Source organism: Sylvia atricapilla, chromosome 7, assembly GCF_009819655.1.
Source record: "Sylvia atricapilla isolate bSylAtr1 chromosome 7, bSylAtr1.pri, whole genome shotgun sequence".
Taxonomy (NCBI): Eukaryota; Metazoa; Chordata; class Aves; order Passeriformes; family Sylviidae; genus Sylvia; species Sylvia atricapilla.
The window spans coordinates 17,079,438-17,102,982 of record NC_089146.1 but is presented as its reverse complement, the minus strand read 5'-3'; the positions used below and the strand labels follow the sequence as shown (position 1 = coordinate 17,102,982).

Sequence of the window (23,545 nt, the reverse complement as noted above, 5' to 3'; positions counted from 1 at the left end):
CAGAGGTTGTTCGGCATTAAAGTGCCAATGTAAGAAATGAAACAATCAGTGTTTTTGAAATAAGTTCAGTAAGTAAAAATAAATAGCGTAATGTTAGAGTTCTAAAAGCAAAATTTAATAAATTAATATATGCATGCCAGATAAAAATACAAAATTACAATTGAAATAGCAATAATAATAAAGGAACACTGTTCAGTATTGCAGATTTCACTGCAACCACCATAAACATCATGAAGAATTACTTAAAGTAACATTTAAAGTACAATTTTGTTTCTGTTAAAAACAAATTACTATATAATGAAAAAATGGAAAGAAACCCAAGAAGAAATCAGCCCAAAAAGTGAAAGAGAAGAATATGAAATGTCAATAAATGGCCAGAGGCTCCATTTCACATAAGTCTGCCTTCTTTTTAGTATCAGAAACCAATTACATAGAACAAAAAAGCAAATTCACAACAGATTTACACGGAGAAACATGCTGAATTACAATCACAAACTATCCAGAACAAAGATGCTGCACCAGTTCAGTTGTTTTCTTCATGGAATGAGTCTCACCAGAACAGGGAGAACAGGGAGCAAATCATGCAGTAGCTTTAGGCATTTTGTTTTTTATTTTAACATGATAAACACCCAGGGTTACTAGTACTGGAAAGTATGTGTTAACCTTTTTCAACATCAGCTGAATGGCACTACAGAAACGACAAAGAGTTCCTTCATTTTTATCCTGAAAACATCGAAAGCTCTAGCAAATATGGAATTCAGTGACAAGAGCCATTAAATTACTTTAAAATATTCCTTCATCCATAGAACACTGTTGCTTCCTTTTTTATTACAAAACCCCCAAAATATTCAAAATAAAATGTCTTCATTTTTTATAAGCATCTCCACCACAAGTCTCTGATAGCGGATGTCGTTCAGGGCAGCCATCGCATCCAGCTCCGGCGCTCTCATCAGAGTTGGTCCAAAAACTATGCCCAGGTTCTCTGCACTCATCAGGTTTTCCTTTTCATGGAGTGTTACTCTGTAAAAAAAACCCAGTGATTCTCACATTTCTTCTGTGTCAGACCATGCCTGCATATGCTTGAAAATCAGGGAAACTGGACAAAAATGTGTGCCTTTCCCCAAGGAGAGGCCACTGTTCCCAGCAGGTCACACATGGGAGTGTCAGGTGAAACACTTGGGAATGAGTGAAAGCAAATGCTGTGTGGGTTTGTGGTGAGTCAGGATCTATCCTCCTCAGAGCACACAGACTGTGCTCACTTGCACTGCATGAACAAGTCCTTTGGTATACAGAAACTACAAACTCAAGGTTTTTCTTCCATCTCTCCCTTCCTGCCTTAGTTTTTATTTGAAAACAGGTCAGACTGATGTTACCAAGTTGCTGTGTTTCCAGTGTGCAAATATTCCAAATAAAAGAGCTGTGTCTGGTTATCTGAATTCAGCAGCAACACAATTGCCTGCTGAGGACCACAGCTCCTTTTAGCAAAGCATTAAACAGAAGTTTAAAAATAGTTAATTTTGTCACCTTTCTACCTTATCATTCCCCCATACCAGAAATATGATGGGCAAAAGCAACTTGCTAGGTAGAGCAGCAATAGCTAATCTTGAACAGCATGAGGAAAAACTTACTTCACACTTCACAAGCTGTAAGGTGAACTTTTTGTTCCTATCTCTCTCATCCCTTTGTCCGTTTTAAAATACCCATTAGAAATGTCATTGAAATAAAGGGACAAATCAGGCAGAAACTCAGTAGCTAAATTTTGCCTGAGGCACTCAGCAGAGTCAACACAGTGCTATTTGTAGAAGAACTATAGAATGAAAAAAGGCAGAAGAGAGCTTAAAATGAAGGTAGTTTTTCTAAGGAAAGGGCATGATTCTTACATATTGACAGTAAGTTCACGTTACTTGAGAAACTAAAATGGACACCCTCACATGCCACCTCGGTTTTGCTTTGCAAGGGATAATCCCCTGTGTGTGAGTTTTGCTGCTGTGCACAGTACCACTCCTGCCACAGGCCCTCTCCAGGATTTGGTGGGCCTTGACCAGACTTTTCTGGATGTGCTAACAGGGACTTTTTGCTAAAAATGAGTGTGGCTTAGAGTTCTTTACAGCTGTTCCACCCACCTCTTCAGATGTGCCATGAGATACCGTAATGTTTCACAGTGTGCAGGCGGCAGCAGCTTCAGCGCCTCATGGAGAATTTCCAGCTGTTCATCCGGATCCGTGGTTTCTGAAACACAGATGTTCAACTGTCACCACAGGGACACCCAGAATTTGCACACAGAAAGGCAACAACTGGTGGCCTGCACAGGAGACAGGGTCTAACAGCTCTGCTGGATTACTCATGGAGGATTTGTCTGTCCAAAGAGGTGCTCAGAGGACCATAAGGATGTGACTGGTTTTGGACAAAGAAAACTCCCCAAAGCAAACTGCACTCCACTGAAAGATTCCCTGCAGCCTACTAAAAAAAAAATCCTCTGGCAATCCTTGCTGACTGGTCTGATTTTGCACAAATAATCTATAGGTGCAACTCTGGGAGAGCAGAAGGTACTGGGAACTTTGCCATCAGTGCCTTTGGCTGCCTCCACAGAACTTGGAAACGCCTTCTCCAAAGGAGCTGTAAGGCCAGCATGCAGTCCTTGTTTTCTACCCACGGCTACCTCACACCTTTCCAGCTGTGAACACATCACAGAAAAGCTTCAGGCAGCCAGGATGTTTGGGAGAGATATTCCTGCTAGGCTTACTGTTGTGCTTGTAGACCCACTTTCTGCAAGGCCAGCCCCAAAGGTGACTTTGGGATGAGTGGTTATCAGCTTATGAAAACACTCAAAATGGACAACTCCAGAAACAAATGACATCTTATTTCCAAGCATTTCCATAAATCACCTTCTTTCTGGCACCATAAACCCACCGGACTTCAAATAATCACTGTCACGTGCCCAGGATTCATGCAAGATACACAAGTGATGTAATCCATAATGTGTGATGAAAAGGTAACATTCCTGGAGACAAAGGCAAAGGAAAATGTAACCATGCTCACAGAGCATCATGCTGTCAGGCCGTAATGTCCTGCAATCTTTAGTAATTGGGCATGCAGGGTAAGAGCTTATGGGACAGCTATAAAATGAATAGGACAGTCCTGAAAAAAAAAGGAGAAAAGGCAAAGAATGGAATGCAGACAAAAAATGTGTTATACTCACTTGCAGACTCTATAAACTTTGGGTAGGCATCATACGTGATGAGTGGAATTGGCAAATCCCTGAAGTACAGTTTAAGTGCACCAGTGATAATATTGATATCTTCATACATATTCACAGAAATATCAGCTTTTTCCCCATCTGTGTGGAGAAGGGACTGATATTAAAGCCTTGGAAATGTAAACAGATGTAGAGCAGCATTCAAAAGAAAAATAAGAACTTGCTTAAGCAAACATTATTGAAAAGGAAACAACTACAGATTTTGGCTTTTGTAAGTAAAACAGTTACTGGAATGTGATGTTCATGGTTTCAGGGTGAAAACCTTAAGCATTTTATAAAGTAACATAACTTTTCTTTGTTTCAAATAATTGCTAAAAAATAGTTTGGCTTTTTTTAAAACCTGCCTGGCTGATCTTGCAGTATCTGTGTTGTTGTATTAAGGTGTGGATGTTTAGCTGTTTCTGAACACACTGCATTGCAAACTAACACATTCATCAGCACTGAATGAGAAATCAGGGAGTCTGGGGAAAAAAGCAAAAGGCAGAAAACCAGCTTTGTCCACAGCCCCCCTATTTTATAGGAAAAGCATGTGTTCACCATTTAACTACAGCACACTACCTACTCCAAACTGCAGTGGACACAGATCCAGAAGTTGGCTTCTCCAGCACATCCCCACCCTGCTAACATTGCAGATGTTGTCTGAATCAGTCCAGTCCACCACACAAACAGGAAAGAGAGTTTCCAGCATGGATTTTGGCCTTAATTTCTACTGGGATAGAGGGACTACAGCTGGAAAGCCTTTAATTTTCCCACTGTCTTTTCTCAGAGAGAAGAGTTTGCTCTCAGTGACCTTCTTTTAGTCTGTAATAATTCAAACTTTGTTTGCACTATCGCATTCATCTTATTATTTTGGAGCTTTCATCCAGAAAGATGGATTTAAGTTGCACAGCTCTCTTAAGGCACTTCACCACTCACCCTCTATCCCTCCCCCACCCCTCCGAGCGCAGTTTGACTTGCAAACTAGGGCAGTAGTTCACAAAGCTTTGTCCTTTCCTACACACATGGTTACTGGAGCACAGATACTGATGGAAGGAGAAAAGTAGATTTTTGTAATAAAGGCCAAAGTGAAGCTTTTCTGATGGGGCGTCTCCCCTCCTGCCAGCACAGCCGTCAGACTCCTTCAGACCACTGGTGCAGTGGAGCGTGAGACAGAGGCTCTGCAGAAAAACTGTGTCTATTTTATACATCAGCACCAAGTTCCAGCATGCAGGAAAGACTGTACCTCTGTCAAACGCCATTTTGACATCTTCAATAAGATCACTAAATCCTGAGACTCTGTACAGTCCTTCAGAATTAAGACCTGCAATGAACATTTTAACAAGATTAAAATTAGTCCTTATTTTCACAGTTGCTTCCACCTGGTTCTTCCCTTGGCTAGTTTTTTATTTAAGGCAGAAAAAGCAGACATGATTAAAAAGCCTTATCAGGCTTTTCTTCCAGAATGAAACCTTATCCTGGGTTTTTAACCATGACCACTGCAGTAGATGCCTTGTTTTATCAGCACTAAACTGTATTTCCACAAATGACTTCAGAGCTGAACGAACATATTAAACCAATCACAGCTCATTTAAAAATAACTCAGATTAACATACTTGATGATCAGTCATTATTTCAGAATGAAAATACCCTAATGCTAGAAAAGGAGACTCAGTGTGGGCTAGGGGAACTAGCAAGAGTGAAGACATTAATATTAAGCCCCTTTGTTTTGCCATGTTCACTTAATTTTTAAAATAAATATATTATTGGAAAGATAGGCACTAATATGTAACTACAAAGCAGTAACTGCCCATTAAGCAATTTCTAGCAGAATCTATAAAAATTATAAATGGTATGAACCATGAAATAATGCACAGTATAATATTAGCTGTGTAGGGTAATTGGCAGTCATAAAATGTCTTGTGCAAATCTGTTTTGAGCAATCATACTTCAGCAGAAACCCAGATGACCCAGATCAATCTAAATGGATTATCAGTAAAGCAACAAAAGTCCATTAAGGAAGCCTTACCTCTAGATTCAATTTCCCTAATGCACATGTCTACCACCATTGGTCTCTTGGTGAAGTGTGCTTTTACTAGTGTGGTAAGGTCACAGCTGTACACTTTTTTGACATGCTTCAGGTCTGGTTTGCAGTCATTGGGGACCATCTTGGAACATTGCTTGTGCACATTTAAACCACAATCTGATGGGAAGAAGGAAAACATAATTAGGCTGGTGTTTGCTGAAAATGTATTCTGAGATCAGTGCTGTGGAGTACAAATGGCTCCAGCAGGATCTGACCTCAGCTCACAACAGTTACTTCTCTTCAGGGCCCTGAACCATTGAATACCTGAAGTAGGGACAGCCCTGAAGTCAGAAGGATTTCCTACCCCAGACATTTTTTCTTTTTCTAGAAGGTCTAACACAGAGTGACAAGCTTTTCATATGTTTTTTCAAAACAGGAGCTAGGTGTCAATTATGTTCTCCACCACCATTACATACATTACTGTCACAATGAAGACTTTTCTCCCAAGTTACTGGGGATTTCCTAACACCTCCATCTTCAGTTGTAGTACTGGATCTGGCACATCAGACATCTCCTGCGAGAGATGAAGGTACTGACTGGGTTACAAACAGCCTACAGCCCTCTCTGCAGCAAGCTGGAAAGGCAGTGCCAAAACCTGAGCTGCTTCAGGGACCTCTAAGCTCTGGATGGGTGTGGCAGCCCTGCCCTACGTGGAGGGGAGGTGACCCCTGGCACTGACCCTGTGACTCTGCTTTCAGTGCCATCTCTCCTGTTCTGCCATGCAGATTCCCAGGTGCTTGTCAGGAAACGGCTGAGCCCAGGGAGGGCAGCACCACATCCCAATGAGGGTGGCTGCCACACTCTGATGAGCACTTGGAACATGAGACTTCCTGTTCTGCAAGGCTTTCTGCGTCTTTTTGCCAGCCAGAGTGCCCTGCACTGTCACAGGATTAAGAGATGCAGGAGCTTGAAGGATCAATGCCTTGATGAAAATCTGTACTTTCTTCTCTCACTGCAGGACTGGGTATCTATCCACTGAGAATATCTCTGTATTTTGTTCCTGCTGATTTTGCCAATACTTGTACTTTCATTAAAGCTCCAAGTTATTTGACTCAGTTCTTTCCGAAACAGTAAACCCCAGAGTTCACGGCTAAGTTTTATCTCCACTAAGTAACCAGCAGCCTGCTGCTAAAAGCACTTTGTTTACTTAAAAATGCCTATAAAGCAACCAGATTTGTCACTTAGGATCCTCTGGTTACAATTAAAGTTCGGCATGTCACCTTCAATCCATCAAAACTTGCACAGATCCTGATGCAGATGAAATGGCTGATTAGAATTCTCTTGAGGTTCATTTCTGTGCAGAAGTGACCTCCCTTCCTCGTGAGGAGCACAGGCAGGGAGCTGCGGCGCTGAATTTCCCCTCTGGATGTGTTTCTGTGCTGTGAACCCCACCGTGGGCAAAGCCACACCACCCAAACTGCTGGAAACACAGGGTGCCACCGAGGGTGCTGAGGTCCAGCCTGGCTGGGCTGCTTTGCTCCCAGCTCCCCCGGGCTCACCCCGCAGCTGCCTGGTCACAGCCGGCTGTGCAGGACCCTGGGTGGGGACACAGCCCACTGCTGCCCCTCCCCTGTGCAGAAGAGTGCTTTGGTCACCCGGGTTCCTCAGTACAGGCAAAGGTGTCTCCTTCCTGGCAGAGAGGGAACAGGGACAGCCTTGCTTTCACCTGGGCACTTATTTAAATCCCACATTTAGTCAAGTGCCCCAAGACCTCAAAGTGCCCAGCATCTCTCTATCTGGAGTTTTAGGGCACAGCACAAAGAAACTCTGAACCTGCCAGCCAGCACAGGCAAGGGGAGCTCCTCCCGTGCTTTAAATACCTGTGCCACATTTTGCCTGAACTTTGAAAAGCCAGGTCTCTCTGTGCTTTAAATAGGGAACCCACATTCACTGAAACGTGTGACCTGAGCCCTTTAGTGAATCACTGCTTCAGCTGTAACATGGCAAGGAGAAGCTGTTCTTGGCTCCTCTGGGTCTTGAAGAACAAAATCAACAAATGTTTGTGGAAATGCACAAGCAAAATTACTCGTCTTTAGTGTAAGATTTGAATATTGTGTCATGAGTAAGACTAGCACTTAGAAACGAGGAGACAAAATATTGAATAGGTGCTATTAAAGCAGTCTGCTTTCAAAATAAAGACAAAATTGAGGAGTAAAAATAATAAATAGTCAAATAATTAGAGGCAACATCATAACACACACAAGGGAAGCAAATTGAGACCACATAGGAAATCTTAAATCTTGACTTCCTTTATTTAGGAATAAACCTTAACTGTGCAATAGTAGTATTTATAAATGCCAATATAATTATTGTACACACAATTCCTAAAACTGCCTCAAGAAACACCTCTTCCGACAAGCAGAAATACCTGTCTATCAAAAGTGATATCTACAACACTGGAATGGCAGCACCTCACTCCTGAGAGCTCATGAAGGATTCTGTGAGTGCAAATTACCTGCTTCACACAGACAGCAATATAGCTCAGAGTTATGTTTCTGGAAACCCAAGAATCATTAAAAATAAAATACAGGGGAAAAAAATAGAAAAAAAACCCCACATACTCCTAAGTATCTTACACTTGATTTAAACCAATTATTGCTTTGACTGAGATCATCCTAATTATATTTATATACAAGAAAGTTTCAATTCATTAATATCTCAATTTACAGAGATGTTTTCATTGTGAAAACTTTGCTACTGACAGTAATTGTATTATTGCTAATCCCATAGAGTCAGACAGGCTTTGAATCTGACCTCATTAATCTCAGAATAATAATTACAAATGCAGAAGTCAACTTTTCTCCTCTCTCTTTTGTTCTTCCTTTGCATTTGATTAGATTTTATGTACCAACTCACTGCTTAAGGGCTTATCAACACTCCTGAACATAATTTAAAACCTGGAAATATTTTAGATACCTAATGTTAGAAAACGTGTGAGCCTTATGTTCAGTATTATTGGGCTGTGTGGTGTCCTTGTAATAACCAAGGCTTCTTGCCTCTTGTGTAGGCACAGAAAACCATCTTACTTTAGCAATTTCATATCAGTAAATTCAGCAAGGTCACTGCAGTGAATTTGCATCAGAAAATGGTAGTTTTTTCCAATGAAGAACCTGAAACTTACCAGTGCTGTGCTTCCTGAACCAAATGGGCCTCTAACCCCAGCTGACAATACTTCATAAAAGGCAGAATACCCATGTCTCAGACACTTCACTCATCTCTGGTTCAGTTGGTAACTAAGGATGATGTCTTGCAATCTCCACCAAGGTAAAAAGCACCACAGCAGGAGGTCAGTTGTCCTCTCCCCAGAGCATTGGGAATGTCCCAGTTTTGTACTTAACTACATTCAATTTACTTGTTAGTACTAAAGAATATGAATTGTACTGCAAACTGAATATTATTAAATAAAAACCCAAAAGTCCTCTGTTCTCACTGCAGATCCTTTGAAAGCTTCAAAAGCCATTATTTTACAGTCAAGTTGGAAGGAAGAGGAAAACCAAGTCCTGAATCTCCCTGCAGGCTGCTGTGGGGTAAAGTCTTAGGACTGCTTGCCTTATTTGCACATGACAAGAGCTTTGTAATTTGGCTGGGTTCATTAAGATCAAGGGGATTAATTTAATTTCAAACAGAGGGCCTATTTACTTTTCATTATGTCAAAATAAATCCAGAATAGCAGCTTTACTCTGGATCTAAAGGAACCAGGAGCCTTACCAATTTCTTACAGAACCTGCTGGCTGGTGAGGAGCTTCACAGAAATCCCCCTAAAACATTGTATCTATTAATGAATCCTAGAATAACATAGGACAGATGTAAAAGATGCAGTCATGAGCTCTTGCAGGTTAATAGTAAAACTTCTGTCGACTTCAGTTAATCAGTTTCACCTCATAGAGATGATTTCTTAGAAGTAGAATTGTAAGTCACTCTTACTATTCCTTTTATAGTGCTATCAAACTGTGGCCACCTTTCAAATATACCACATGGACCAAAACCAATGCAGTCATAAATTCAAGAGTTTATAGGAAGTTTGGAAATTTAAGGAAGGTGCGGGTAAAGTAATTTTAGATGACAGGTTTGAAAGTCGGTGATAAGCTGCCCTGGCTTTAACAGAATATTGATCTAGGAGTTCAGATGGGCTGTGACATTACTTCTATGAGAAGTAATAAATTTAAAACCAGGCTGACAATAGTTTCCTATGATGCCTAGAAGAAGGCTGGTAATGTTATAGAAACAGCTAATACTGATGTTAGTCCACTGGGCTAAGAGAACAAATAACATGTTCATATTAAATGCATGAGCAGAGCCAAAAGATAGATGTACGTTACTACAGCCCCATGAGCACACATTATAAATATTTACAGAGACTAAAATATACTTAGCTGTCATTTTTTGCTATACTGTTGATTTGACTTCAGCCAGTTTTAGATTTCCTTGGTTTATGATTTACTGGCTAACATGGCTGCTGATCATGCTCCATCAGAACAATACCATGTGCTACATACATCACTCTAATTATATGTCCGAATTATCCCCCCAAAAATTGATGCATTCTGTCACTCTGAGAGCAGCTTTAAGAGCTAAAGGGTAGATTTACATTATCTGCAAGAAGTCTTGAAAGACTCTTCTGAGGTTTGTGGTAAGTGTAGGAGGGTGGGAAGCGTGGAGCTGCGGTGCTGGCACTGAGTGTTGCCTTGGACTGGTCCATTACAGCACCTCTCAGACAGGGCAACACCCTCACACCTGAGCTGACACAGGAAGACAGTAGGATCTACACAAGCACAAAGTACTGGCATCGTTCCTTCTTGCAAGGGTGAATAGGTTAGAAAGGAATTTGCTTTCACACATCACTCATGAGCCCATAGCTTTTCTTAAAAAATTTAACACTCTTTCTGTAGCAGAGGGAGCAATGTTTCCTGTTTTTTGAGATGCAGCGTGTTCCAATAGGCAAGTGAAGGTAGCAGCCTCAGTGGCCCCACGCAGTGGACTCTGTGCTTCCAAGCACAATCCAGCAGGGTGCTGTGAAAATCTGCCCTCCTCCTCCTCAGCTGCGTGGCTGCAGCTTGGGTGGCCACACTGGAGCTGCCACAGTGCCTCAAATATGTGCTATGTGCTCATCTGCAATACACATCTCGAAGCAGCCCTGGTCTCACCAGAACCTTGAGCCACTTTGCTAAGCAGCCCCACAGCAAAAATTGCTTCCAAACATACGAGCATACTCCCTTAAATCTGCTTACATCTGCACCACTGTATCATCCACTACTTAAAATGCATTATTTTAAGACAGGAATTTCAAGAGGGCAGCTAGTTACTTGGCAACAAAATTACCTAATGCTACTAAAAAATCAGGGCTGATGAAATGAAAAGAAGAAAAGCTCATTGTACCAGTCAATATTGCCTTATCTCAAATCAAAGAATACTTATTTTTTGTCTCCAAAAGGCTCAGTGACAATGGTTCCATTTAATGGAAGTTGTGAAAGATTAGAGTCAGTTTGTTCAAGAACTCCCCAGCCTTCCTGTCCTGCCTACCTCCTCAACAGCTCCCTGGCTGGGCCACTGGCTTGCTTAAGGCTTGCATGTCTGTGTGGGCTTGGAGATAAAGCTGCTTTTAGGACTTACAGTTTCAAGAACATAGAGCTCCAGAATAGCTTTCCCTTGGGAACAGCTCTGAAGCAAGGCTCTGCTGTCTGATTAACATTTCAAAATTCCAGAGCTCATTCCTTGCAGCAACACCACCAGATCCTGAGCTGTTGACAAGATCAACAGCTTGTCAGGCAGCACACGTCTCCAACAGCATCAGCTGATGTCCAGTCCCCCTCCCACAGCCCTGACCTCTGTGGCTTTGCTTTGCCCTTTGGGCCTTTACTGTGCTTGACTGTCTGTGCCCAGCATTCTACAACCAGCAAAATCTGGGTGCTCATCTCAGAAAGAGCTTGGATGTGTTCTTAAGGCACAAGCGTGGGCAGAAGGGAAGCTCTTCATGACTGAGCCATGCAACATACCTCGAGAGTGGGCAGTGTGATGAGAACACCTCGCTTTTCCCTTTGCTGACTTTAGTCACAAGAGCATCAGCTGTTTTTCCAGGCACGAAAACCATGAGTACTGCGCCTGCACAATCAATGCCTGAGGATGCACAGGCTCCTTTCTGCTCTCCTTCATCCTTACACACCAATGGAACAACACAGGACTGTCCAACACAAAGGATTTCATAGCAAGGCAAAACAAATAGCAAAGGAAATGGGGCAGCTGTACATCTTTCAATTGCTGGAGAAGGAAATGGATGAAATGGGGAAATTAAACACTTGAACAGTAATTCACAAAATAATCCTGCTTTGAGACTGTACTTTAACTCTTGAAAATGAACTCCTAGATCTTACTGTGGTCAGGGCTGGCAGCGACATTGCTTGGGCTCTGTCAGTGGCAGCTAGTTACCTGCACACTGATAGTTCAGCTGCAAGTTAATTTATATCAGTTCTTCAGAGAGAAGTTACCTGCTCCAAGGAAAGCAAAAGATACGAAACACTACATGTGTAGCAGGCTGAAATAGTTTGGAGCAAAACTATTAATGCTGCAGAAATGGTGCTTTGTGTACAGCCTCAGAGGGTCGTGCCTCCCGGTGTTACTAGGAGCAGCCCAAAATACCACCAAAAGCATCCAGGGAAATAGATATACCAAAAATTATCTTCAAGATAAGCTAACTAATGCTTTGTAAACAACCTGTTCAAAAAAAAAAAAAAATCTTCTCATTTAACTGCTTATTCATTAAGAACAACAAGCAAAAGGGTCCAGAGGAAGGATTTGGAGAGTTCTGATGGGCTGGAGACATGCAGCAGCTTGACAAATCTACTAACCTGCCTGTCTACCAGTCCACTTGGGCAGCACATGAACAGCATCAGAAATGCTCCAGTCTCTGAGAACACACTGTTCTGGTAATGCTACTGCTTGTCACGTGTTTGTATCATTCATAAAAGAACTCCCTGGTGCACATCTGCAAATTTTCTTAGAATATTGTTATAGTATCTCTTCTGAACACATTCTGGGCAGTGGGATGAGCCCTGTGAACACAGGAGAGTTTTACATAGGAGGAATGTAACTAAGAATACATTTTTATAAGTTCATGAATTGGATTTTGATCCGGGGTAAAATCTTATGTCTAATTAACTTCTGCTGACCTTCAGTGTTTACACAAAGTGGTGACATCATACTTCTATATATTATTATACTATATCAAATACTTCTTCAGTCATTTCTACTTATGGCAGAAGCTTTCAAGAAAGCATGCTAGAGATGGAGCATGCTATCAGAAAAGGCAGATTCCTTGCATTCAGATGCATCTTAATCTCACAAAAATTTTAAGGGCCTGTAGCTTGGATGCAAAAGTCGGAAGTGTGACCCCCTGAGGCAGCAGAGCAGATATTTATTATAAGGATTCTCTCTAAGGAAGCAAATCTGTCTTTAAAGATGCTGATGAAATAAAGACCAAATTCGAGAGAGTTTCTTTTTCCTTAAATGTCATTATCTCTTTTTTGTTACATACCTCCATCAGAAGTCAGACTACATACTACACCCACCAATTAATTTCCTACAGGATCCAAATCCCAGACATCACCCCAAGTTCTAATTTTGGAAGACAATGACGTTCTCATGTTTGGTGGTTTGTATTAATCCCCAAATCTTTGCAGTTCAGGTAGCACCCAACATCTCATTTCAACCAACAACCATTCATCAGGTGTCCAATGTGGTGCCTATGTTTACCTCTCATCTTTAAGGAAGGAAAAGACATACTCCTCCTTCTTTGTCTACCATAAAACCTGAACAAGGGTAAGTAACAAGGGTAATTCCACCTTCCAGGAATTACTAATGCAGGACTGCACCTGACAAGATCCTGAACACACTCAAGTCTGTCCTTTGTCAGAGAGACACACATTCAGCGATGCTGGACTGAAACAAAGCACGACTCCAGTTGAATTTGCTAAGGCATCGTTGCTGGTTGCTATGGCATGTGTACTCTTGTGAATGTTTAGTTCTGGCTGATAATTTTTTAAAGGATTGGTTTACTTTGTGTAACATAAACTATCAGCCATTAGAAATAAACTCTGTTTTTTCCACTGGCTCTTCCTCCTTTCTGAAATGGGTGACATTTATCTTTGCTGGCTGGTCTTGGACTGTCCTACACTTCTCCTTTTGAATGTTTTTGTGCTTCTGCACAGTAAAGGATTTAAATTGGTTGAGAGTAGCCCATGCAGTAATCCATTTCTATTTGTTAAACATATTACTTCTGTACAGCAAATAAGAGTCCTCTTGATATGTGCAACTGTTTGCGATAAAAAGCAAATGCTTTAACAAGTATAAAATTACATATGATCCATGCAGTTTTGCTCATAGGTATTTTCAATAACATGATTATACAGACCACCAAACAGATTTTGTGGATTTCCCTGAAGTGGCATTGAACCCCACTTGAATTCAAGTGGGCTGCGTCCTGCTAAAAGCTGTAATTTATTTAAGTACAAACCTACTCTGAAAAGCAGTGGCCTCATGTTGCTCCTGGTTCACTGTGCCTCATTGTTTCCATATTAAAATGACTCAGTTCAGAAGCAAATTTATTACTTTTTTTTTTTTTTTTTAAACCCAGTATAAGACCACATAAATTTGGCCAAACTCACATCACTCAAACCTGAGCTCCCCTACATTAGTACATTAGCATTGGCTGTTTAGGCCCTTGTTCTGTGCCTGTGCACCTCCAATATCTCCCTGAAATGTCCAGATGTGTGCAGCTGCTGGCTCTGTCGGCTGCACAGCCTCAGCTGTGGGAATGGGCAGACACTGCTGCAGCTTCACCCCACCCCAAATCCTTGCTGACACTTCAGCAAGCATGGCTGTTCAACATAGGATTTAAAAATACAAATAAGATACAAAAAAACATTACTGGCAGCTACCAACACTGACATGAAACCTCACACAAGACAGAAAGCCCTAATTATAGTTTCTGAACCTATGAAGTCATCTAATACACATATGTTCCTTACACTGCAAGGAGGAGAATGGATACACGCAGTACTTATTACTATCCTTACAGGGAGGAAAGAAAACCAGATTTTGGAAGCTTTTGGAAACCCACAATTTAGAAAATCTGCATAAACCCAGAAAATCAGTTCTACTTCAGTGAAAAAAAAAAAAAAAAAAAAAAAAGCAGTACGAAATAATAAGCACTTTGGATTTAATTGTAAAATCAATAGTATTAATGCCAGAGTGTCATGCAGCATTGCAATCCTTCATACCATTTCTATTTATTGTTTTTCTGGATCAAAGTTACCTAACATTGACCTGAAAAATACTTGACATCTCTCCTAAATGCCCAAATGGAGGAATCTAAGGCAAGGAATAAAGATGGCACACTTACTGATTCAACTGCCATCAAAAACATACTAATCAGAAAACCAAGCTTCCTCTTCCTTTCCTAGCACTGTCACCCTGTATAAAAGGAAGGGCAGTAAAAAGTACTAACAGTCTTAACTCACGAGTGGAGGACATGGCTGCAATCCTGTATTCTTAGTAGGGGGAAATTACTGAGAAAGGAAATGCCATTTTTACAAAATCATGTCTTAAAACAGAGCTGCACTAGAGTGCATCCTGGACAGGGCAGACTCTAATGGTAACAACAAAATATTGCATTCAAATAGTTATGGGTGAAGAACTTAAAAATATTTCAATCCTATGTGGCTAGAAATTGTTTTAAATATTACATTATTTTGCAGTTCTGTGATAAAAAGCCTTCTTATTTGTTTGAGACAAGACTTCAGAAAGCTTTAGACAGAGCAGATTTTCTTAAATTAGCTTGAAAATTCAGTTTCCAGGGCAACATAAGCAGGTCTTCATACATCAACATCTCTTTGCACTATTTTTATAAATACAGTTTGCTGAATGTCATGAGATACTTTTTAAATACAGCAAACTATTTTGATCACTTTAATCCTTTTCTTTGCCTTTGAAAGAAAGCCGACTGTCCTTTCTTTTCAGAAGAACCTTATCAATAAAACTGTCAAACTGTTTTCCTTTGGAGAGGCTTTATCCCAGAAATGCCTGCAGTGATACCCATGCGTGTAATACATTTCTACCAGCACCTGAATGTTTATGTAACATTTCAGTAGGCATCCCTTATTCATCATCCCTTTTCTTACTTGCTTTTCAGTCTGCAAGCAGGAGATGTAATTTAGGGTCTATGGCATGCTGGGAGTCAGCTGGTTGATACATAAAATTAACCTGAATGTCTGTTTCACAGAAGCAACATGGAATTTGCTGATGCTTACCTTGCACATCAAGATCCCCAATGACTTTCTCACACTTACCAATACATGGAATGGTATAAAAGAAATAAAGCTAACTATGCATCTATTTTCTCCTCCATTCTAAAAGGGTGGTGGGGGGAAAAAAATCTTAATGACGATGATTGCCTCCTCTCTATGAGTGCTGTGCATCACTCCAGTGAGTTACTGAAACAGGTACCTGAAACCATCAGCAGCAGAGTGGATACATTTCCTCCTTCCATTGAACAAGGAGCAGACTGGCCCCCCAGTGTCACGGTGGAACAGGCTGCACATTACAGAGTTACAAAATGAGGAATGACTCAAGAAAAGAACGCTGCATGACTGTTACCTGCACATTTTACTCCCTGAGCAATGAGGCCCCACATGAAGTTGGCACAGTATTCACACCAGTGCGGGCCCCTGAACGTGTGCACCTGGAAGACAGCAGCAGAAAGGAAAATTACAGAAAATGACCCAACCATTTCACAGATAACAGTATCAATGCATGTAAACAGTGCAGAATTCCTCTTCTTTGAAGGTACGGTAACATGCAGTTTCTGGAAGTTTCCCTTTATCATGGCAGGAAAGGAAGAGAGGAACTAAGAAAGATTTAACAACAGCTAAATTTGCAGATATGTGGCAAACTGAGTCCTCCATCCTGAGCCATCCAGAGCAGCGGAACTGGGTCTGTGGGGGGTCTGCTCTAAGACCAGGTCAGAGGATCAGGCATAGCCCCTCTCCCACCTCTTGGCATCCCTTTGTGTGGGCAAGAGTCTGGCTGCAAGGCAAGGCTTTTGCAGCAACTGTGCAAGAGTTCAATTTCAAATGCTTTCTGCTATGGCCTTTCCTCTATAAGGCATTGTGTGAAATGGGTAAGGGCTGCAAGATTTCACCTCACATGGAAAGAGTTCTGCCAGGCAAAAATACCAGTGCCACACAGAAATACTGTACATTTGCCTAGAGACTTTCCAGTTTAGAATAACTCCAATAGGAAATTAATTTTCTTCAGACTAATGCCACATATTGAAAATCCAAAATGAAAAAAAAAAAGAATCCACTGAACCAGGAAAAAATTCAAAGCTAAAGAAGAAAAAACCCCAATGCTGCTTTCATTCCTGGCTCACATGCTTGTTACAAATCCTGCAGCCACCATTAGCTGCTTCTGATTTTATTCTGATAAAGCTCTTGCTGTAGGAAGCCACAGGATTCTTTACAGAAAAAATCATTACTTCCTTAGCCAGCATAAAAGGCTTTGAGCCGCTATTTAGAATAGACAGGCTGAAAATAAAATTAGTAGCTGATGATCATAAAGAAGTGAAATTTGCAGTGAAATACAGCAAAAATGCTTTAGGCTGAAGTCCCTCGGTTGCTCAGAGCTACTGAGTGGGTATGGGGGCAGGCAGTAACCTCACGTGTGTACAGCGCCCAGTCGGATCAGTGTGGAGCAGGAGAGAGAAGGAGCTGCTGGAATTGTTCCTGACATCTGCACACAGCCCTGGCTATGAACACTGAAAGGCAAAGTGACCTGACTGAGGGGGCAAGTGTCCCCCACGCCACTGACGTAAGAGGCAGCTGGGTCCAGAGGACACCTCCACAAGTGACAAGGCAGAGCAGCACCCTGCAGTTCAGACCACAGCTCAGTTCTGGCTAAAGGAAGGTCTGCAGCCCCCTGGGCTTTCAGTACTCTCGGGGCAGCAGTGAGATTGTGGAGACAGTCTGGCAAGTTACTCCTGGATTCACCAAGTAACTCACACGCACATCTATGCTAAGTGCGGGCCGGGTCCAAAGTGAGCCCCGGCTGCCAGTCCCCAGCCCTGCCCGCTGTGTCCCCAGCCATCCCACACACCTCTGGAAGGTGAGATGTGCTCCAGGAGGCCTCCTCTCCCTGCAGCTCTGGCTGACTTCCACAAAGCAAACGATGACACACTGTCAGCAGCTGTACTCTCCATTTTCTTTTTTCCTCTCACCACAAAGAGATTTTTCACACCATTCATTCCCTTACCCACCTGCACTCCCACACCTTTAGACTTTCTTCCTCAGCCTGGTGGTTTTTATTCAGGTTTTTGGCAGTGTTCCCTTCCCAGAATAAGAACATTCTAATGTCCTCAAGTAAAGAAAGCACTGCACTTTAATGCCTGCAGGACTAACAGAATTTTTTCCAGGGAAAAAAAGAAGGCATCATTTCAGTCACCATCTTTTTTGGGTTTTGGGTCAAATTCCCCCTGAAACATACTTCTTTAAAATACTCAAAAATCCTGTCAAGGAAATTTGAAACAAAATTGACATTTCAAAACTCTGGACAATAAAGAATTTCTTTTCACAGTATTTTTCAGTTTTGTAAGTTGATTTGGTTTTAACATCTCTGATTGCACAAAGGAAGGGAATTTTGTTTTGTTCCTTAAAATGCTGACTAACATATTATTAGTTCTTTGTAAATAAAAAGAATTATACTATCCTACCTTGTGTCTCTGTGGTTGCTGATTTCAATTAATCCAACATCAAATCACTGAATGTGCTACTTGCTGAAGCATTTCTAATGCTTCCTTAGGTGCTGGAGTCCCAACTTGCCCTCTCCAGAGCCATCCCCAATGCTGACACTCACTAAACCTCAGATATCTGATTTCTAGCTGGCTGTTTAAGCAGTGAACATTCTTCCTTCTTGGTATCTTGCTCCCCACCACGGTCTGCATGTTTCCATCTCCTCCTGATTCTCCTTAGAAACTCTTCTGCAGGGTCTATCACATCCCAAATCTGCCACTCCAACCTTTTGCCTCCATTTTAATATTATGAACTTTTTTAATGAGCTCAGTTTCTCGCACATGTAGTAACTGTGATTCACCTAGATTCTACCACAGCCAGTTCCCCTGATATCACCCTGGCTCTCAGCCTGCTCCTCAGAAGAGTTTACATGATTCATCATCAACCTAAAAACGACAAGGACAAGGTGGACTCTCCTCTTCCCTACCAACACTGCATATGCTGATCACCTCTCACAACACCAGGACTGACTTTGCCCTTCAGAACCACTGTCTCTGCAGCTTTAGCACTGCTGTCTCATCCCATGCAGCCAGGCTTCATCCAAATACTGAAATGCCTTTCTATATCATCAGCTGGATTTACCCAGAGCCTGCTCTGCTTTATGCTGCCCCGCCCAAATTATTATTTCTTATCCATTATTCTGATTGCAAACTCAAAACAGATTAAAAGGTGAGGGTAGGTTTTCCTGTGCCCCATGACACTCTGCCTTGCTTCTTCATTCTTTATATGAGATGGGAGGTTCTCTGGCAATATCAAACAGGAGCCCCAGAGGTCACAATGTCCTTCCAGCCCCGGTGTTTGCAACCTTTCTGAAGCCTCTGTTCCTGAGGGGTTTCTGAGCAGTGCTGTCTTTTCCCAGAACTCAGCAGCGCCAGAGCATCAATACTCCCACTTCCATGGAGTGGAACAGGACACCTAACCCTGCACTGGTCTCAACACACACCCTCTCTGGGAAATAAATCATACACAGTGAGCAATGCCAGAAAACACTGAAAAACTGGTCTTCTGAGGTAGGTCAGAACAGCCTCTAATCCCAGTTAGAGGATGGGTGGTGTCTGGCAGCTAAAAAGGAACACCTTAGCATCCCTTTGCTAATTCAAGAATCAGCACCTGCAAACAATACTGCATTTATCACATGACACTGTTTAATACAGCATTCTGATTTTTATATTTCATTCCCCATTCTAAAACCTAGCCAAGCAATTTGTCTGTTTTTAAAACTAAAAGATGCTTTCCAGAAAAAATTCTAAAAACACACCCAGCAGAGTCCCAGAGATCCTGACTTAAATTACAAGGGGTTTCTTTCTCCTTGTAAAAAAGAGCATCTGCCATATGCAGATTTTACTGTCTTATAAAATGTGAGAGAGCAGAGTTGCCAAGTGTGGCTTTACATCTCTCAATCCTTCCATTCTCACTCCCACCCAAAAAATCTTCTTTTCTCTCCTTCCAAATGGGAGTAATTTTTAAAAAGAATCTGGAAAATGAGTGAGTGGGAGAGCAAATTAAACTGGTTTTAATCTTAATTTGTAAAATTTCAGGAGAGGAAAATCAGTGTAAAAAAAAGTGTAGATAATTTTAAAGGAAAATATCTGCTTCAAAAACTATATAAAATACTATTATTAAGCTGTCCTGCAAGTCTGAGGTAAGAGGAGGGCCTCATGTTAGGTTTACACCCTAGGCATTTCAACTCTCCTGCACTATCAACAAGGTATAATAAACATAATATAATATTTAAAATAACTACTGTGAACTATGTAGAAGTTTTTTGCTCAGGCTTAAAAGGCATTTTCTTATAACAAGGAAAAAGAGCTTAATTCTTGTGATTAACAACTCTGAGTGTTAGAAAATTTCACTTGTTTTTGTTTTGCATTGAATTCTTTTTAGAAAAGACAAAATTTTAGGAGAACGAAATAAAAAAATGACCCAGTGCCTCTGATAACACATTATACCACAAGCTGTGAACTCCTCAAGCAGATCTCTCCCCATTATTTTTCAGGCTCTAAAAAGGTCACTGTTGAAGTTAGTTACCCTTAAGTGCATGTTGTTACTCCACTTATTTTTTATGCTTTTGGTTTTTCCAAGGCAGTTATTCAGCTACCCTTGATTGCTACCTGAAGACCAGGAGTAAGCCAGCAGATAATTTGTATTCTTAACTGGGAGACTTGCATTTTATCACTTGTCAAGGCAGGGAGGAAGAGAATGAGAAAATATCAGTGAAGTGCTGCACAAACGTGATATGAGGGGAGATGGTGGATCAACAGAGCTTTGGCAAAGCCACTGATAGGAAGAAAACAGGGCTGGATTTGAAACTATGGTTACAGAAAACCAAGACTGAACACATAAACCAGAAGTGTTTAGGAGAGTATATAAAAAAGGCTTCCTTTGTTGAGAGGCTGGTGCTATGGTCTCACTGAACATTTATTCCATCAGACCCTGCTCCCTACAGAGCCTCTTCCACAGCCCTCCACAGTGAACTGCTGGTCAGAGTAACGGGGTCTGGAAAATCCAGGCACTACCATCTGTTGTGGGATGGGATACTTCACCTTGAAAAAGGATAGGAAAAAATCCTGCTGGTCTATACTCTTGGGCTACCAGAGCCTTACACTTCAGGCAGAAGCCTTGTCAGTGCTCAGAGAGGAGACCAAGACCACCAGCGACTGAACACATGGCACATCCCCAGCATCTGCACCACATGGTACTCCAAAGGTTCAGGTCTGCTGGCTATACTGTCCTTCAAACAAATTCCCAAGGATGATGAGACATTGCTGATGAAGACTGTCAGCTCAGTGGTCCTAACTGATTTGCAATTCCATCAGCTGAATTCTGCCTATTGGGGCTTTACCAAGCTTTTAATTGAATATGGGAGACGTAAATCTCAATTAGAATGATGAACTCAGCCTGTGTTATTAACGTCTGTTTTCCCTGTCACAGCTGATTTTATCAGGCACTAAGCAAATCCATGCTGGCATCCAATAGGCATGCCCTTTTCATCCATCCCTGGTCCAGACAGAGATTGCTTGGACATGAAGAGTAAAGAAGAGATATGAGTGAGAAACTCAACCATCAGTTTGGGCAATGCTTCAATTTATCCTTGTACATATTATGATGATTAGACAGTGCCTCTAAAACAAGGGTCTCAAAGCACTTCAAATATTCCAGCACATGGAATTCTCCTGTGAGGAAAACATTGCTGCTGACAAGTAATCTGAGAAGCAAGAAGACTGCCATGACAACCCACACTGCAGAGTGGTATCTGCAAGATAATTGCTTTAATGTGAAGGTGTAACAGAAATGAGCATAACTGAGGCCAGTGGAACAGACCTTCTCCAGAACTACAGCTGACTCTGCTTAGCCCAGCTGGTGTTAACCATGGGGAGCCAGCCTGGGACTCCCCAATGACTCTGTGCAGCAGTTCTGGAGAGGAGAGATGCTGTCAGAGCGCTGCCTCGCCCAGAGCGTGGGGTATAAATAGCATCGCTATTGCCAGTGGGGGCACTGAGAATGTGGAGCAGGACAAGCTCCCTCCGTGTCCTCACCCACTTGGAGCCAGAAGCGCTGTCAGATCTTGTTTACTCTCTGGTTTGCACTGCCTGTGTCAGCAGAGATGGGAACAGCTGGAAATTGAGGTTAGTTTGTGCTTTATGAGAGCCAAAGCGAAAAATGAGAATTGCAGGTTGCTGTCTTTTTTGCTTGTAAATTGAGTGAGCCACCTTTCTTTCAGGACAGAATAGCAGATTTTCTTTACGTTGACATCTGGAATTGGGAACATTTTGCATTTTATTCCGGGTCCAACTTACTTGATACATGCCTCCATATAAAAAAAATCTGAAACTAGAGGTGAAAATGGAATAAAATCCTTAGAATTAAAATTGTAAATACATACATACCTTACGTGTAAATAAAATATAAACCCAAGAGATTTTTAAATAAATGCTTTTGTCATGATGCTAAGGCTAATTTGGAGTAAAAGCTGTTGATGATGAGAGAGCATAACATGCACTAGAAGCTTCTAGAGGCAAAGTCTCAGTCCTCCCTAGAGGAGTGCCTCCTAGCCTTACCAGAGAAATTAGCTGGTTTGGCTTTGGGCTGTGCACAAGGCAAACTCACAGGATCCACACATGGGGACTAATAAAAATGTGGGGGAAAGAAATTACAGCCTAAATAAATTAGGGATTTAGAAAAAAGACTTTCTCTCTCTCTTCTTTTTCTGAACAGTGGCAAAGCCTGAATGTAGGGACTAGCACAAGGAAACCAGAAAGGTTTAAGTAATATTGTGCTATTTGGAATCTGCTTTGGAAAAGCTCTGGCTTTTCTCAAAAAAGTAAAGAAGTGCAAGTAACATTAAATAAATACTCTAGGAGACTAAAATCCATCAATGCCTAAAAGCTTTTCTGGATTGAACTGTTTTACAATGTCACTATGAGTTTCAGAAGGAACAACACAGAGTAGATGAGGTCTCCTCAGAAGTTCTGTGGAAGTTTTTTTCCACTTATGTTCTCCAGGTATTTTCTCTGCCTTTGAACCATTTTTTCCCTTGAGTTCTAGGAGTCTAATAGAAACATTAAATTTCCTGAGGTTTTCTTATCTGTGGGAACACACACTGCCTCTCCCCAGGGACTATGCTAGAGGCACCCAGCTCTCTCTTTGAATATTCATATTAGTGCAGTGGCTCAATTAAAGGTATTTCAAAAACATGACCAGTGCCAGTTCTGTTCCTAACAAAAAATACAGCATCCTCTTTTCAGTGGAACTAGATCAATTTACCCCAAATCAGTATCTGCCCCAGTTTTCAGAACATCAGAAATAGAAATGAGTTCATGTCAGAAGCCACAGAAAAATGGCTCTGCTTAATATAGTAAGAGTTTGTTACAGTTTCTGGCCTTTTTGCAGCACTTCTGCATTTTCCATCTCCCAGTTTCCCAGAGTTTAGCCAGGGCGCTACAGAGAAGCCCTCTAGAATAAGATGTGGCATGGAAGTGATTTGCTATGACTTCTTACACCTACCACAAATGCAATTACCCCAAAAATATCTAGGCCAGGGGAGTTTATTTGTTTCCAAGATGTGATACAGATTTCACTGGCAGAGTAACTCTTGTTAATATCAGCACTCTCCTCATTAAAGCGATGCTTGAGTCTGTCTATATTAGCAAAGTCTTTCCAGGGACTGGTCCTCGCCTGAGCCTTCACTCTTTGTGCATATTTAAGGTTATATTCTTCCTCCAGTTACTTCTGGAAAAGCATATTGTCTCTGCTCTGGAGCTCCCCATTTGGCCTTGCAAAGAGAAAGCCAGGATATTGCTTCAGTCGAGGAGGAGGATGAGGAATCTCAACAAACAAGGCTCATCAGCACCTTGGCTGACTCAGTGTAAGCAACCATGGAAAAACATCTCT

General features: G+C 41.6%; 1 protein-coding gene across 1 annotated transcript in view; it reads right to left on the bottom strand.

Moving 5' to 3' along the window:
- Positions 1-93: 93 nt before the first annotated feature.
- The window catches only part of CHN1 (chimerin 1), a 95,292-nt gene continuing 71,840 nt past the window's right edge, over positions 94-23,545 (bottom strand). Inside the window, exons 9-14 of the mRNA XM_066322775.1 lie at positions 15,966-16,050; positions 5,262-5,435; positions 4,479-4,556; positions 3,200-3,337; positions 2,124-2,229; positions 94-1,020 (exon numbers count right to left, since the gene is read on the bottom strand). Of these exons, the coding sequence (XP_066178872.1) occupies positions 849-1,020; positions 2,124-2,229; positions 3,200-3,337; positions 4,479-4,556; positions 5,262-5,435; positions 15,966-16,050 (753 nt within the window). The 3' untranslated portion in view covers positions 94-848. The remainder of the gene's footprint in view (positions 1,021-2,123; positions 2,230-3,199; positions 3,338-4,478; positions 4,557-5,261; positions 5,436-15,965; positions 16,051-23,545) is intronic.